Source organism: Aegilops tauschii, chromosome 4 (assembly GCF_002575655.3).
Source record: "Aegilops tauschii subsp. strangulata cultivar AL8/78 chromosome 4, Aet v6.0, whole genome shotgun sequence".
NCBI lineage: Eukaryota > Viridiplantae > Streptophyta > Magnoliopsida > Poales > Poaceae > Aegilops > Aegilops tauschii.
In genome coordinates, this window is record NC_053038.3 from 520,655,937 (window position 1) to 520,674,538 (window position 18,602).

General features: G+C 43.4%; 1 protein-coding gene across 1 annotated transcript; it reads right to left on the reverse strand.

The window, feature by feature from the left end:
- Positions 1–423: 423 nt before the first annotated feature.
- On the reverse strand, positions 424–1,475 carry LOC109757143 (germin-like protein 8-5). The gene is made up of 2 exons (XM_020315980.4): positions 1,285–1,475; positions 424–1,170 (listed from the first exon to the last, which is right to left on the reverse strand). Exons 1-2 carry the CDS (start codon positions 1,403–1,405, stop codon positions 602–604), a joined length of 690 nt encoding a protein of 229 aa, XP_020171569.1. The 5' UTR covers positions 1,406–1,475; the 3' UTR covers positions 424–601.
- Positions 1,476–18,602: the final 17,127 nt, after the last annotated feature.

Genomic DNA, 18,602 nt, shown 5'->3' on the forward strand with positions numbered 1-18,602 from the left:
CATAGTGGAGGTGTCCGTCGGCTCCAAACGGTCTTCTTCGCATATCTGTAGCTAGCTTGGTAGTCGGTGGGTGGTATGTCAGTGCCCGACACCTTTGTATCTTGTCTTGTGTGTGTGTTGTGTGCGGTGATGGCGTGTGTTTGTATCCGTCTACTCGGTTGTAATGCAGTGATGGTTGCTTTATAATATAAAGCGGGGAACCCCGTTTTCGTCATAACCAATGGCAGGCATTATAGTGCCGCACATGTATTGCAGACAAGCACTATGTATGTAGAATTTCCCGAGGTGTTCCACCAAATCAGCAAACTTACATTAAATTACTAGATAATCGTCTATTGTATCAAAGAAGGGGAAAAGCACCCTGAATTTTCATTTGTTATGGAAATACGACACATAATAACCAAAATAGCATACGACATCATATCAGAGTGATGAAACAAGATATTGTTGATTATTCATAACATTGAAATACATTCATGGCTTACAGACACACAGCAACATGACATATTCTCCATTTATTTTATAGATAAGTATGCCCGAGAAATTCAACCAAATCCTTGGTTTATGCACTAATCTTCCGTGTAATCAACAAATGTCTGACTTAGTTGTGGTTGTTCTCCCAAAATTGAGCCTGGAGATAGTCTATTGTATTCTTTTCCACCTGAAATGCCTTGGCAAGAACATCATCTGATATTGGTGGGTCCGACCCAAACACTGCATTGGCAATTGTGATAGCCCCTGGGTTCTGGCTGCTGAGCGCAGCAATTGCAACAGCGGGCTGGTGGGGGTTGGGGTTGAATTGGAAGTGGATGAGCCCCACGGGGAAGACAAACACATCACCTTTGTTGAGCACCTTGGAGAGGAGCTTGTTTCTATTGGGGGCGGGCTGGTTGGATGTGACAAAGCCAACATACAGTGTCCCCTCGAGCACCGTGAGGATCTCAGTGGCGCGAGGGTGCGTATGTGGTGGGTTCTGACCCAAGGGAGCGTAGTCGATGCGCGCAATTGAGATGCCGAGGGTGTTGAGTCCAGCAATCTGCATGACGTTGATCAAAGTGACGTTGGATCCAACCTTGTTGGTCACCCTAGGCTTGTCGAGGTTGGCTGCCTTGAAGAAGTCGTCTGCGTTAACTTTCATTGGGTTCTTGCAAACAAACCCATTGACACGCACTGGTGCATAGAGAAGATGTAACATGTAAATTCAGATCTTACCAAGCTGTTTCGACTTGAATATAATTTCCAGAAATTCATTTGGTGAAAACATGATGAGAAACCGGATAGTACCTGGTGAATGCATGTCGGCGACACAAAAGTCCTGGAGTGGGCCAGGATCGGAGGCGATGGCCTGCCATGAGACCAAGGCAAGAAGAGCAGCAAGGAGAAGGATGGAAGAGGAGGTTGCCATTTGAGTTTAGTATCGTTGGCTCTTCTTTTCTCTTCTGTTCCTGTGTGTTTTGTGGCCTGAGTGATGCTTTGAACATGCAGGGTGTGTATGTGTTTATATAGGCGCAGTGAGCCGTGTGCGAACTCGGGAGCAATAGACATAGTCAGGTGGAACCGACCAACATATTGAAATGGTCTCTGGCTGCTGATTAAACTATTTTGCATAAACTTTACAAGTTCCCCTTTACACGTTTTCCATTCAATGAAGCGATGCAACGTATACAATTACAGATAGATAAAGCAACTCTATGTGATGTAAGACTCAGTAGTAACTTGGATTGTTTCTCCATCTCACCCGAGTCTCCACAATGCATGCATGGCTAATTCCAGGAAAGTTCACCACCCGTCACCATTATTAATTAAGGAAAAGATTTTTAAACAAGTAGTTTAATTAGATATCTAAGTATCCCATGTTTCTATCATACTTTCATATACCCGGTCATAGTCTGAACTGGTGTTCACGAAATCAGTCGAAGAGCAGTTGAGAGAAGCCAAGTCATGTAAGGCAATCAATCGTTTTCTGGCTCGAGGGCGACATGCATAGATAAAGTCACCTACTAATGCGTGGGCTTCATGGGTGCATGACTTCTAAAGACATATAGAGTGACTACTGCTCCTGTTCTTTCCGCAAGTTGGTATAGAATACGTAAAATCAATCTTTTCAAACTATACAATTATATATTTGCCAACAGATTTGTCATGAAACCTATGCACCTGCTATTTGTAGCAGGCCCTGTTATCATCACGTCAATCAGATATTTACTATGTCAAATTTCTCTCGTAGTGGTTGAGTATTTGCAGGAAGAAGCAACGACATTAGTGGATGTGCCTATCTACCAAACGGAGAGCTATGACCATGGAGCTGAGCAGGAACATTCCGTGTCATCTTAGCAAGAGTAATTTGTTTCCTCTTCCTACGAATTTAACCATGACCACTTCGGTACATATATAAATCTAACAATCTAGCTGGCCTTCCTGACTAGGCATTCAACCACACAAGACCTCACCTGCTTCTTTTTTTTTGAGTGAACAGTACATGCAACGACTAGGCCAGGCGCCACTCGATCATAAACCGATTAATTTCTTGGAGTTGTGCGTTTAAGTTTCCATAGAGACAAGACATTTCCATGAGACAAATAAAATGCTTCTATCACAAACTTGTTACAGGGAATGCAGAGTTTCGTCATCCCTGTCCCTCTTTCGGTCATGCAGCATGAAGCAAAAAGGCAAGTATTATCCGAAAGTGTTGTTGCGAGCCCGAGCACACATAGTCTCGATATCCTTGCCTTACCCTCGCACGAGATAGCCAATGCAACATGTACACTTAGTAGGAATAATGTCTCCCACGTTCTATCCCTGTTTTGATGGTGTGTCTTGCATTATCAGTGGGCGTGTGGACGTTTGTCTCCGCCGGATCTCGCGCGATTCGGTTGGTGCTGGTCTTTGGTGGATCTGTTTGGATCCGGTCTTCGTTCGTCTTTGTTTGGTTGTTTATAGCTTTGATCCTTCTGATCTATGACTTTCTTCATCGGCGATGGTTGCTACTCTGATGCGCTGGTCCTATGGGGTCTTAGCACGACGACTTCCCGACTGTCTACTACAACAAGCTTTGCCCGACTCCGGTGAGGGATGAGCGATGACAGTGGCGCGCCTTCGGCTCGCTTCAGTGTTTATAGTCGTCGCTAGGTGGTCCATGGACATGGTTGTATTTTTTATTACCTGTGTTGTTCTTTATACTACCATGATCGATGATGAATAGATTAGAAGTTTCTCGCAAAAAAGAAAATGTACCGGTATATCATCCAGAACTAATGGCCCACAACTGACAACAACAGAGTGTTACGGCGTCAGTCAGTTTCCGTGTGGCTCGGATGGAAGGAAACAATATGGGCCATCATCTCTCTGATTCTGGACTGACGGCGTCATGTGAGCAGATTTATTCCTGTGGGACTCAAGCTCATCCCCTACATTCCAGGCCGCCGAGATCCATTGCCGCTCCCCAACAGAAAAAATACAATTCTTCAATATTTCACTGTAAACTAAATATTTGGCATATGCAAACGTACAAAATGAAGCCGAATCGATTATATAAACATATATAACATGGGTAAGAGCATGGTTTAAAGTCCAAAACAATGCCCCTAGGAGGGAAAACGACACCATAGTATCCGTCATCATCCAATCCGGAAGACCCCGATCTAGGGTTTCCAGCGGAAATGATGCCCCCTGGATGAACAGGAGCACGCCATCTGCATATATCGACCTGTGCCAAAGATCAGCCATAAATCGGGTGCGCCGCCCCACTACTCGGGAATAGGAGAGGATAGGAGGGGGACGAACAGAGGAGAGCTCCGCCGCTCAGAGTTTTGGTTAGAAGAACGGCGGCAGCGCTCTCCTCTATTCGCCCCCCTCCTATCCTCTTCTATTCCCGAGTAGTGGGGCGGCGCACCCGATTTATGGTTAATCTTTGGCACAGGTTGAGACAACATGCACTTGCTCCAAACTCCTTGAGATAGGACTAGAAGGGGTCTCCTCTGTTCGCGCTGACGAGGGCATGGCCGCAAGTTCCAGTCTAGAAGAGATCTGATCCGGTATTCTTCAAGTGGCCTTGTAAGTTGTTTATTTCTCCCACTTGTACCATTGAGATACAGGTGACCTTCGATTTGATTTTGTTAGACTAATATGTCTATGTATCGTGACATATCTCCTAATTCCCTAAATTGAGGAGTATCGGTATTATTGTGATCTCCCATTTATGGCTAGAATTGTAAATCTGTCTATATATTAACATGTAGTGGAAAAGCCCAAGTGTGGCAAATATTCCTAAAGTCTTTCATGGTATCAGCCTAAGCATCCTCCCGCTTCCGCCCTCCTCCAACCCTAGCGCCGCCGGCCTCAACCTTCCACTACTAGGAAAAGGGCTATAAATAATATGGACACTAATAGCGCACAACACATGTGGTGCGCCACTACTATATACTAATGGCGCACCATGTGTTGGTACGCCATTAGTGTCCAAATACTAATGGCGCACCACATCCACGGTGCGCCACTACAAACAAATTTTTTTTATTTTTTTTTCAAAACTAGTAATGGCGCACCAGGGCATAGTGCGCCATTACTAGTTTAAGTAGTAATGGTGCACCACACCCTCGGTGCGCCATTACTAACAAACTTTTTTTATTTTTTTTTCAAAACTAGTAATGGCGCACCGAGGGGACAGTGCGCCATTACTAGTTTTAACTAGTAATGGCGCACCACACCCTCGGTGCGCCACTACTAACAATTTTTTTATATTTTTTTTCAAAGTTAGTAATGACGCACCATGGGTGCTAGTAATGGCGCACCACACCCACGGTGCGCCATTACTAACTTTGCCCAAAAATTCCACCGAATGCACCCCCCCGGGACCGCCTTTTCAGTTTTAGAAAAAAATAAAAGAAAATGATGGAAATGTCAAAAAAATAAAATAAAATAAGTTTCCCATGTGATATGTGGCCTAGTTGTTGGGAAAATTTACAAATATGAATTTCGACTTTATTTGCAAACACTAGTGCAGAACCGGGCTTTAGCGCCGGTTCGTAAGGGCCTTTAGTGCCGGTTCTGCAACCGGCACTAAAGAGTGGAGACTAAAGGCCCCCCCTTTAGTACCGGTTCGGCACGAACCGGCGCTAACGTGCCACCACGTGGCACGAGCCAGGCCCGGGTGCGTGTAGGACATTAGTACCGGTTGGTAACACTAACCGGTACTAAATGTTTGGGTGTGTTTTGGTTTTAATTTTTATTTTTCCTTTAGTTTTGTGTTTTTAATTTAATTTAGTGATTGTTTTACATTATAATGAGTTGTTAAATCATTAGGTGAAAGTACCGCAGATTAGTTTCGACTGGATGCATGTGGATCCTAGCTAAGTTATCAAGTATATGCCGCATATACTTGATCACTCAGCTAGGATCCATCCAGTTAAAACTAATATGCGGTTTCTTTCATAAATGATATAATAACTCATCATCATCATCATCATATTAATATAAAAACTCTTGCATCATATCATCACCAACAACAGTATATACTAGCTAGCAAAGATATCATCGAGTTCAACATGGTCATGATATTATAAGCGTTCATAACACCACAAAAGCAAACCACTCTTTGAGATTAAGTTCAGGACGAAGAACACGGACACGCATGAGAGGACAACAAGTACTAAGAGCATGATAACTAGCTAAATCACTCCTGCTGCTCTCTCTCAGGTAAAATAGCATAGAACATGTATAGCTCTCCTGATTCATCATATTGGAGCATGCAGATGAACCTGTCTCCTAATCGTGGGTTGCGCTTCTGATTGCTGCCCCCTAGTACTTCTCTGCGATCGTTAGCAATTTTGCTCCAATCTTTCACTATTAAGCATTCATCGCTTTCAGAAATCCTGAATGCACTCATGTGCACTGTAGGATATCTTGGCCGTAAGCTAACAATTGACATGCGACCTTTAGTCTCGATCCACTGAGGCACAACTGTCATCGGGAGTCCCTGTTGAAGAACATCATATAGTAATTAATATACTTAGCAATGAAAGTTTAGCTTGAAAAATAATGTATGCAAAAGATGCACTGAGGACTAATAGTAAAAATCTTACCATCTTTCCTAAATACATGTGACAGTAGTTCAATACGATCACTATTGGTCGCACGTTTTGAGTACTAAGATTTTCAAATTCAGGAAAATGATTTCTCTTAACAGCATCAAGATCCTCAAGCCATGAAACATAATGACTTATCTCCTCGCAGTTTAGTTCAGCTCCGGGACAGTAGTAGGTCCTGTCTACCAAGCGCCGGACATGTTTGCTTGAATGGAAATAAGCTGTCAATAGAAATTAGTTGTCAACTATTTTTGAATAAACAATATCAAAGACATAAATATGGTTGAGAAACTCACATAATGGTAGAACTGGAGGCGTCTGCACATCGACCCGGATGTCTCTATTACCTTCAATATCATCTTCCGGACGAATATCAAAGGTGATAACCATATCAGGCTCAAATGCATAAGCCTTGCATAGTGCTTGCCAAGTTTTGCATTCAAAATAGGTGTACGTGTCTGCATTGTATAATTTGACGTTGAAAGTATAACCATGCTCGGTCTTCAGGTAAACTCTCTTTATCTCCATAGTTTCCATAGCACTGAAACCTATCTTATCCAAGACAAAATTCTTGCATGGCAGGGGATGCGCTAGTAGAATAGTGAAAATTTAGAATTATAAGTTGAAGCAAATGAAGCATATATAAGTCATGCTTAATTACGAAAAAAGACTTGTCGTTGTGACTTACTGTATCCACTTCGAAGGTCTCATCCAGCTTAATGCTGAAGCGCCTATCATCAACAAGGAAATTTCTGTCGCACAGGCCGCGCTGGTCTTCACAGAATTCGCACTTAATGAAATCTTTTTCGTCGTCAGACGACATTTCCTATGTTCATATAGATGAAACATTAAACACTTACTAGTTCTATTAATTCAACTAATTCAACTACTTCTATTAGTTCAATTAGTTCTATTAATTCAACTAATTCAAATAAGCATTTAATAAAAATAAACTTGTTCTATTAATTTTCTTACTAAAATAAAGTAACTAGTTCTATATAGTAATATTTTAATTAGATCATCAAATCTCAGATATCTAAATTTTCTTACTAAAAATAAACTAGTTCTATTAATTCAACTAAGAATTTACTAAAAATAAACTAATTCTATTAATTTTCTTACTAAAAAATATATATAAAGTAGCTATATATAGTAATATTTTAATTAGATCATCAAATCTCAGATATCTAAATTTTCTTACTAAAAATAAACTAGTTCTATTAATTCAACTAATTCAACTAAGAATTTACTAAAAATAAACTAGTTCTATTAATTTTCTTACTAAAATATATAAAGTAGCTATATATATAGTAATATTTTAATTAGATCATCAAATCTCATATACCTTAATTTTCTTACTAAAAATAAACTAGTTCTACTAATTCAACTAGTTCAACTAAGCATTTACTAAAAATAAACTAGTTATATTAATTCAACTAGTTCAAATAATCTCATATACCTAAATTTTCTTACTAAAAATAAACTTGTTCTATTAATTTTCATACTAAAAATAAACTAGTTATATTAATTCAACTAGTTCAAATCTCATATATATACCTAATTAATATCTAGCTAATTCATCTAAAATTGACATTAATATTTAACATCTTTTCCATATAATTCATCTAACATTAACATTCTAGCATTCTTATCTATGTAATTTATCTAACATTAATCTAAACAACAGAAAACAGAAAATAAGTAAAAACAATATGTGTGTGTGTGTGTATGTGTGTGTGTGTGTACGAGCAGGGGGCGGTGGCGTACGGGCGGCGGCGCGAGACGGCGATGCGACGGGGACGGCGCGACGACGAGCGGCGGGCCGGGGCCGACGGCGCAATCGAGACGGCGACGTAGTACGGGGCGGCGGCGACGGCAGTGACGGCGACGACGGGCGGCGGGGCCTGCGAGGGCGGCGTGCGATGGGCGACGGCGCGGCGGCGGTGGCGGCGATGTCGCGCGAAATAGTTGGAGAAGAAGTGGTGGTCGATGAAACTGAATTTTTCGTAAGTGCCACATATATAGGAGGGGCCTTTAGTACCGGTTGGAGCCACCAACCGGTACTAAAGGCCAATTTTCGCCAGGCCAAGGGCGGGAAACTGCCCCTTTAGTAGCGATTCGTGGCTCCAACCGGTACTAAAGGCCCCCCCTTTAGTACCGGTTGGAGCCACGACGCGGTACTAAAGGGGTGCGCTGGCACTGTTGGAAATATGCCCTAGAGGCAATAATAAATGGTTATTATTATATTTCTTTGTTCATGATAATTGTCTATTATTCATGCTATAATTGTATTGTCCGGAAATCGTAATACATGTGTGAATACATAGACCACAACGTGTCCCTAGTAAGCCTCTAGTTGACTAGCTGGTTGATCAACTGATAGTCATGGTTTCCTGACTATGGACATTGGATGTCATTGATAACGGGATCACATCATTAGGAGAATGATGTGATGGACAAGACCCAATCCTAAGCATAGCATAAAAGATCGTGTAGTTTCGTTTGCTAGAGTTTTTCCAATGTCAAGTATCTTTTCCTTAGACCATGAGATCGTGCAACTCCCGGATACCGTAGGAGTGCTTTGGGTGTGCCAAACGTCACAACGTAACTGGGTGATTATAAAGGTGCACTACGGGTATCTCCGAAAGTGTCTGTTGGGTTGGCACGGATCGAGACTGGGATTTGTCACTCCGTGTGACGGAGAGGTATCTCTGGGCCCACTCGGTAATGCATCATCAAAATGAGCTCAATGTGACTAAGGCGTTAGTCACGGGATCATGCATTGCGGTACGAGTAAAGAGACTTGCCGGTAACGAGATTGAACAAGGTATTGGGATACCGACGATCGAATCCCGGGCAAGTAACATACCTATTGACAAAGGGAATTGCATACGGATTGATTGAATCCTCGACACCGTGGTTCATCCGATGAGATCATTGTGGAACATGTGGGAGCCAACATGGGTATCCAGATCCCGCTGTTGGTTATTGACCGGAGAGGCGTCTCGGTCATGTCTGCATGTCTCCCGAACCCGTAGGGTCTACACACTTAAGGTCCGGTGAAGCTAGGGTTGTAGAGATATATGTATGCGGAAACCCGAAAGTTGTTCGGAGTCCCGGATGAGATCCCGGACGTCACGAGAGGTTCCGGAATTGGCCGGAGGTGAAGAATTATATATAGGAAGTCAAGTTTCGGCCACCGGGAAAGTTTCGGGGGTTACCGGCATTGTACCGGGACCACCGAAAGGGTCCCGGGGGTCCACCGGGTGGGGCCACCTATCCCGGAGGGCCCCGTGGGCTGAAAGTGGAAGGGAACCAGCCCTTAGTGGGCTGGGGCGCCCCCCTTGGGCCTCCCCCCATGCGCCTAGGGTTGGGAACCCTAGGGGGGGAGCTCCCCCCTTGCCTTGGGGGGCAAGGCAGCCCTTCCCCCCCTCTTGGCCGCCGCCCCCCTTGGAGATCTGATCTCCAAAGGGCTGGCGCCCCCAGGGGTCCTATAAATAATGGGGGGGAGGGAGGGCAGCAACCTACAGCCTTGGGCGCCTCCCTCCTCCCCTGCAACACCTCTCTCTCTCTCTCTCTCGCAGAAGCTTGGCGAAGCCCTGCCGGAGACCCGCTACATCCACCACCACGCCGTCGTGCTGCTGGATCTCCATCAACCGCTCCTTCCCCCTTGCTGGATCAAGAAGGAGGAGACGTTGCTGCACCGTACATGTGTTGAACGCGGAGGTGCCGTCCGTTCGGCACTCGGTCATCGGTGATTTGGATCACGGCGAGTACGACTCCGTCATCCACGTTCATTGGAATGCTTCCGCTCGCGATCTACAAGGGTATGTAGATGCACTCCTTTCCCCTTGTTGCTAGTAGACTCCATAGATGCATCTTGGTGAGCGTAGGAAAATTTTAAATTATGCTACGATTCCCAACAGTGGCATCAGAGCCAGGTTTATGCGTAGTTACTATGCACGAGTAGAACACAAAGAAGTTGTGGGCGTTGAGTTTGCCAATTCTTCTTGCCGCTACTAGTCTTTTCTTGTTTCGGCGGCATTGTAGGATGAAGCGGCCCGGACCGACCTTACACGTACACTTACGTGAGACAGGTTCCACCGACTGACATGCACAAGTTGCATAAGGTGGCTAGCGGGTGTCTGTCTCTCCTACTTTAGTCGGAACGGATTCGATGAAAAGGGTCCTTATGAAGGGTAAATAGAAATTGGCAAATCACGTTGTGGTCATACGTAGGTAAGAAACGTTCTTGCTAGAAACCTACAAACCACGTAAAAACTTGCAACAACAATTAGAGGACGTCTAACTTGTTTTTGCAGCAAGTGCTATGTGATGTGATATGGCCAGAAGATGTGATGAATGATATATGTGATGTATGAGATTGATCATATTCTTGTAATAGGAATCACGACTTGCATGTCGATGAGTATGACAACCGGCAGGAGCCATAGGAGTTGTCTTTATTATTTTGCATGACCTGCGTGTCATTGAATAACGCCATGTAAATTACTTTACTTTGTTGCTAAACGCGTTAGCCATAGAAGTAGAAGTAATCGTTGGCGTGATGACTTCATGAAGACACAATGATGGAGATCATGATGATGGAGATCATGGTGTCATGCCGGTGACGAAGATGATCATGGTGCCCCGAAGATGGAGATCAAAGGAGCATGATGATATTGGCCATATCATGTCACTATTTGATTGCATGTGATGTTTATCATGTTTTTGCATCTTATTTGCTTAGAACGACGGTAGTAAGTAAGATGATCCCTTATAATAATTTCAAGAAAGTGTTCACCCTAACTGTGCACCGTTGCGAAGGTTCGTTGTTTCGAAGCACCACGTGATGATCGGGTGTGATAGATTCTAACGTTCGAATACAACGGGTGTTGACGAGCCTAGCATGTACAGACATGGCCTCGGAACACACGCAATACACTTAGGTTGACTTGACGAGCCTAGCATGTACAGACATGGCCTCGGAACACGGAGGACCGAAAGGTCGAGCATGAGTCGTATAGAAGATACGATCAACATGGAGATGTTCACCGATCTTGACTAGTCCGTCTCACGTGATGATCGGACACGGCCTAGTTAAACTCGGATCATGTTTCACTTAGATGACTAGAGGGATGTCTATCTGAGTGGGAGTTCATAATCAGATGAACTTCATTATCATGAACATAGTCAAATAGGTATTTGCAAATTATGTCAGAGCTTGCGCTTTAGTTTTACTGGTTAAGATATGTTCCTAGAGAAAATTTAGTTGAAAGTTGGTAGTAGCAATTATGCGGACTGGGTCCATAAACTGAGGATTGTCCTCATTGCTGCACAGAAGGCTTATGTCCTTAATGCACCGCTCGGTGTGCTGAACCTCAGCGTCGTCTGTAGATTTTATGAAACATCTGACATACACGTTTTGATGACTACGTGATAGTTCAGTGCGGTTTAGAATTGTGGCACCAAAGACGTTTTTGAAACGTCGCAGAACATGTGAGATGTTCCGAAGACTGAAATTGGGATTTCAGACTAGTGCCCACGTCAAGAGGTATGAGACCTCTGACAAGTTTCTTAAGCCTGCAAACTAAGGGAGAAAAGCTCAATCGTTGAGCGTGTGCTCAGATTGTCTGAGTGCCACAATCGCTTGAATCGAGTGGGAGTTAATCTCCCAGATGAGATAGTGATAGTTCTCCATAGTCACTGCCACCAAGCTAGTAGAGCTTCATGATGAACTATAACATATCAAGGATAATTATGATGATCCTTGAGCTATTCGCGATGTTTGACACCGCGAGAGTAGAAATCAAGAAGGAGCATCAATTGTTGATGGTTAGTAAAACCACTAGTTTAAGAAGGGCAAGGGCAAAAGGAATACTTCATGAAACAGCAAGTCGTTTGCTGCTCTAGTGAAGAATCCCAAGGTTGAACCCAAACCCGAGACTAAGTACTTCTGTAATGAGGGGAACGGTCACTGAAGCAGTACTACCCTAGATACTTGGTAGATGAGAAGGCAGGCAAGGTCGACAGAAGTATATTGGATATACGTTATATGAATGTGTACTTTACTAGTACTCCTAGCAGCACCAGGGTATTAGATACCGGTTCGGTTGCTAAGTGTTAGTAACTCGAAATAAAAGCTGCGGAATAAATGGAGACTAGCGAAAGGTGAGATGACGATATGTGTTGGAAGTGTTTCCAAGGTTGATGTGATCAAGCATCGCATGCTCCCTCTACCATCGAGATTTGGTGTTTGCGTTGAACATGATTGGATTATGTTTACCGCAAAACGGTTATTCATTTAAGGAGAATAATGGTTACTTTGTTTATTTGAATAATACCTTCAATGGTCTTGCACCTAAAATGAATCTCGATCGTAGTGATACACATGTTCATGCCAAAAAGATATAAGATAGTAATGATAGTACCACATACTTGTGGCACTGCCACTTGAGTCATATTGGTGTAGAACGCATGAAGAAGCTCCATGTAGGTGGATCTTTGGACTCACTCATTTTTGAAAAGATTGATACATGCGAACCATGTCTATTGATATATATGCATGAAGAAACTCCATACATATGGATCATTTGGACTCACTTGATTATGAATCACTTGAGACATGCAAATCATACCACATGGGCAAAATGACTGAAAGTCCTCGTTTTCAGTGAGATGGAACAAGAGAGCAACTTATTGGAAGTAATACATTTTTGGTGTACGCAGTCCAATGAGTGCTGAGGCATGTAGTGGATATCGTTATGTTCTTACTTCACAGATGATTTGAGTAGATGCTGAGTGTATTTACTTGATGAAACACTAGTCTGAATTATTGAAAGGTTCAAGTAATTTCAGAGTGAAGTTGAAGATCGTCGTGGCAAGAGGATAAAATGTCTGTGATATGATCATAGAGATGAGTATCTGAGATACGAGTTTGGCACACAATTGAGACATTGTGGAAATTGTTTCACAATTAATACCGCCTGGAACACCATAGTGTGATGGTGTGTCCGAACGTCATAACTGCACCCTATTGGATATGGTGCATACTATGATGTTTCTTATCAAATTACCACTATCGTTTATGGGTTAGGCATTAGAGACATCCGCATTCACTTTAAAAGGGGAACCACGCAATTCCGTTGAGACGACACCGTTTATAGAAACCTAAGTTGTCGTTTCTTAAAAGTTTGGGACTGCGATGCTTATGTGAAAAAGTTTCAGGCTGATAAGCTCGAACCCAAAGCGGATAAATGCATCTTCATAGAATACCCAAAATACAGTTGGGTATACCTCCTATTTCAGATCTGGAAGCAAAAATAATTGCTTCTAGAAACGAGTCCTTTCTCGAGGAAAAGTTTCTCTCGAAAGAATTGAGTGGGAGGATGGTGGAGACTTGATAAGGTTATTGAACCGTCACTTCAACTAGTATGTAGCAGGGCACAGGAAGTTGTTCCTGTTGCACTTACACCAATTGAAGTGGAAGCTTATGATGGTGATCATGAAACTTCGGATCAAGTCACTACCAAACCTCGTAGGACGACGAGGATGCACACTACTTCAGAGTAATGCGTGATCCTATCTTGGAACTCATGTTGCTAGACAACAATGAACCTACGAGCTATGGAGAAGCGATGGTGGGCCCATATTCCAACGAATGGCTCGAGGCCATGAAATCCGAGATAGAATCCATGTATCAGAACAAAGCATGGACTTTGGTGAACTTGCCCGATGATCGGCAAGCCATTGAGATAAATGGATCTTTAAGAAGAAGACGGACATGGACGGTAATGTTACCGTCTATGAAGCTCGACTTGTGGCAAAGAGTATTTTCACAAGTTCAAGGAGTTGACTACAATGAGTTTTTCTCATCCGTAGCGATGCTTAGGTCCGTCGGAATCATGTTAGCATTAGCTACATTTATGAAATCTGGCAGATGGATGTCAAAACAAGTTTCCATACCAGTTTTTCGTAAGGAAAGGTTGTATGTGATACAATCAGAAAGGTGTTGACGATCCTAACGATGCTAAAAGGTATGCTAGCTCCAGCGATCCTTCCATGGATCAGAGCAAGCATCTCGGAGTCAGAATATACGCTTTGATGGGGTGATCAAAGTTTTTGGTTTTATTCAAAGTTTGTTAGAAACTTGTATTTACAATAAAGTGAGTGGGAGCGCTACAACATTTCTGATAAGTATATGTGAATGACATATTGTTGATCCAAAATGATGTAAAATTTCTGGAAAGCATAAAGGGTTGTTTGAAAGGAGTTTTGAAAGGAATACCTGGATAAAGCTACTTACATATTGGGCATCAAGATCCATAGAGATAGATCAAGACGCCTGACGATACTTTCAAAAGACAGCACATCTTGACATGATTTTGAAAGAGTTCAAAATAGATCAGCAAAGAAGGAGTTCTTGGCTGTGTTACAAGGTGTGAGTATTGAGTGAGACTCAAGACCTGACCACAGCAGAAGATAGAGAAAGGACGAAGGTCGTCCCCTATGCTTTAGACGTAGGCTCTATAGTATGCTATGCTGTGTACCGCACATGTAGTGTGCCTTGCCATGAGTTGGTCAAGAGGGTACAATGGTGATCCGGGAAAGGATCTCATGACAGCGGTCGAACTTATCATTACTACCTAGTGGATTAAGGAATTTTCTCGATTATGGAGGTGGAAAGGAGTTCGTCGTAAAGGGTTACGTCGATGCGAACTTTGACACTAATCCGGATGACTCTGAGTAGTAAACCGGATTCGTATAGTAGAGCAATTATTTGAAATGGCTCCAAATAGCGCGTGGTAGCATCCACAAGATGACATAGATATTCGTAAAGCACACGGTTCTGAAAGGTTCAGACCCGTTGACTAATAACCTCTCTCACAAGCATAACATGACCAAACCAGAACACATTGAGTGATAATCACATAGTGATGTGAACTAGATTGATGACTCTAGTAAACTCTTTAGATGTTGGTCACATGGTGATGTGACCAGTGAGTGTTAATCACATGGTGATGTGAACTAGATTATTGACTCTAGTGCAAGTGGGAGACTGTTGGAAATATGCCCTAGAGGCAATAATAAATGGTTATTATTATATTTCTTTGTTCATGATAATTGTCTATTATTCATGCTATAATTGTATTATCCGGAAATCGTAATACATGTGTGAATACATAGACCACAACGTGTCCCTAGTAAGCCTCTAGTTGACTAGCTCGTTGATCAACTGATAGTCATGGTTTCCTGACTATGGACATTGGATGTCATTGATAACGGGATCACATCATTAGGAGAATGATGTGATGGACAAGACCCAATCCTAAGCATAGCATAAAAGATCGTGTAGTTTCGTTTGCTAGAGTTTTTCCAATGTCAAGTATCTTTTCCTTAGACCATGAGATCGTGCAACTCCCGGATACCGTAGGAGTGCTTTGGGTGTGCCAAACGTCACAACGTAACTGGGTGATTATAAAGGTGCACTACGGGTATCTCCGAAAGTGTCTGTTGGGTTGGCACGGATCGAGACTGGGATTTGTCACTCCGTGTGACGGAGAGGTATCTCTGGGCCCACTCGGTAATGCATCATCAAAATGAGCTCAATGTGACTAAGGCGTTAGTCACGGGATCATGCATTGCGGTACGAGTAAAGATACTTGCCGGTAACGAGATTGAACAAGGTATTGGGATACCGACGATCGAATCTCGGGCAAGTAACATACCGATTGACAAAGGGAATTGCATACAGATTGATTGAATCCTCGACACCGTGGTTCATCCCAGGAGATCATCGTGGAACATGTGGGAGCCAACATGGGTATCCAGATCCCACTGTTGGTTATTGACCGGAGAGGCGTCTCGGTCATGTCTGCATGTCTCCCGAACCCGTAGGGTCTACACACATAAGGTCCGGTGACGCTAGGGTTGTAGAGATATATGTATGCGGAAACCCGAAAGTTTTCCGGAGTCCCGGATGAGATCCCGGACGCCACGAGAGGTTCCGGAATGGTCTGGAGGTGAAGAATTATATATAGGAAGTCAAGTTTCGGCCACCGGGAAAGTTTCGGGGGTTACCGGTATTGTACCGGGACCACCGGAAGGGTCCCGGGGGTCCACCGGGTGGGGCCACCTATCCCGGAGGGCCCCGTGGGCTGAAAGTGGAAGGGAACCAGCCCTTAGTGGGCTGGGGCGCCCCCCTTGGGCCTCCCCCATGCGCCTAGGGTTGGGAACCCTGGGGGGGGGGGAGCTTCCCCCTTGCCTTGGGGGGCATGGCACCCCTTCCCCCCCACTTGGCCGCCGCCCCCTTGGAGATCTGATCTCCCAAGGGCTGGTGCCCCCCCAGGGGTCCTATAAATAGTGGGGGGGGGGGGAGGGAGGGCAGCAACCTACAGCCTTGGGCGCCTCCCTCCTCCCCTGCAACACATCTCTCTCTCTCGCAGAAGCTTGGCGAAGCCCTGCCGGAGACTCGCTACATCCACCACCACGCCGTCGTGCTGCTGGATCTCCATCAACCTCTCCTTCCCCCTTGCTGGATCAAGAAGGAGGAGACGTCGCTGCACCGTACGTGTGTTGAACGCGGAGGTGCCGTCCGTTCGGCACTCGGTCATCGGTGATTTGGATCACGGCGAGTACGACTCCGTCATCCACGTTCATTGGAACGCTTCCGCTCGCGATCTACAAGGGTATGTAGATGCACTCCTTTCCCCTCGTTGCTAGTAGACTCCATAGATGCATCTTGGTGAGCGTAGGAAAATTTTAAATTATGCTACGATTCCCAACAGGCGCAGGAGCGGTGCGGGCAATTTAGTCTCACCTCGCTAGACGAGGGGCGCCCGCACCAGTTTAAAATAGCAAATGATGTCAAAAAGTTTTGCAAATTGATGACGTCGCTTGGAATGGTGTGTACGGAACGCAAAAAAAGTCTGGAGTTGTAATAAGTTTAAAAAAATGAAGTGCCCATGTAACAGATGAGTTCTCGTCAGAAACCCTGATACTTCGAAAGAGATTGTCCAGTTTGTACACGAAGTGCGTCCAGTTTTTGCCGTAACCCTCTCTACTCTTTTGCACATGCTATGTGGGTGAAATGATGATACCATGCCAAGTTTCGACACTTTCAGAGTTCATTTTGTAGTGATTTTCAATTTCACGGTCATTTAGCTCTCTAAACAAATCGGTAAATGACTAAAAAATAGCAAATGATATCAGAAAGTTTTGAAAATTGATGGCGTCGCTTTGAATGGTGTGTACGGAACGCAAAAAAGTCTGGAGTTTTAATAATTTAAAAAATGAAGTGCCCATGTAACAGATGAGTTCTCGTCAGAAATCCTGATACTTCGAAAGAGATTGTCCAGTTTGTACACGAAGTGCATCCAGTTTTTGCCGTAACCCTCTCTACTCTTTTGCACATGCTATGTGGGCGAAATGATGATACCATGCCAAGTTTCGACATTTTCAGAGTTCATTTTGTAGTGATTTTCAATTTCACGGTCATTTAGGTCTCTAAACAAATCGGTAAATGACTGAAAATAGCAAATGATGTCAGAAAGTGTTGAAAATCGATGACGTCGCTTTGAATGGTGCGTACGGAACGCAAAAGAAGTCTGGAGTTGTAATAAGTTTAAAAAATGAAGTGCCAGTGTAACAGATGAGTTCTTGTCCGAAACCCTGATACTCCGAAAGAGATTGTCTAGTTTGTACACGAAGTGCGTCCAGTTTTTGCCGTAACGCTCTCTACTCTTTTGCACATGCTATGTGGGTGGAATGATGATACCATGCCAAGTTTCGACATATTCAGAGTTCATTTCGTAGTGATTTTCAATTTCACGGTCATTTAGCTCTCTAAAAAAAATCGGTAAATGACTAAAAAATAGCAAATGATGTCAGAAAGTTTTGAAAATTGATGATGTCGCTTTGAATGGTGTGTACGGAACGCAAAAAAGTCTAGAGTTGTAATAAGTTTAAAAAAATGAAGTGCCCATGTAACAGATGAGTTCTCGTCAGAAACCCTGATATTTCGAAAGAGATTGTCCAGTTTGTACACGAAGTGCATCCAGTTTTAGCCGTCACCCTCTCTACTCTTTTGCACATGCTATGTGGGTGAAATGATGATACCATGCCAAGTTTCGATATTTTCAAAGTTCATTTTGTAGTGATTTTCAATTTCATGGTCATTTAGCTCTCTAAACAAATCGGTAAATGACTAAAAAATAGCAAATGTTGACAGAAAGTTTTGAAAATTGATGACGTCGCTTTGAATGGTGTGTACGGAACGCAAAAAAGTCTGGAGTTGTTATAAGTTTAAGAAAATGAAGTGCCCATGTAACAGATGAGTTCTCGTCAGAACCCTGATATTTCGAAAGAGATTGTCTAGTTTGTACACGAAGTGCGTCCATTTTTGCCGTAACCCTCTCTACTCTTTTGCACATGCTATGTGGGTGAAATGATGATACCGTGCCAAGTTTCGACATTTTCAGAGTTCATTTTGTAGTGATTTTCAATTTCACGGTCATTTAG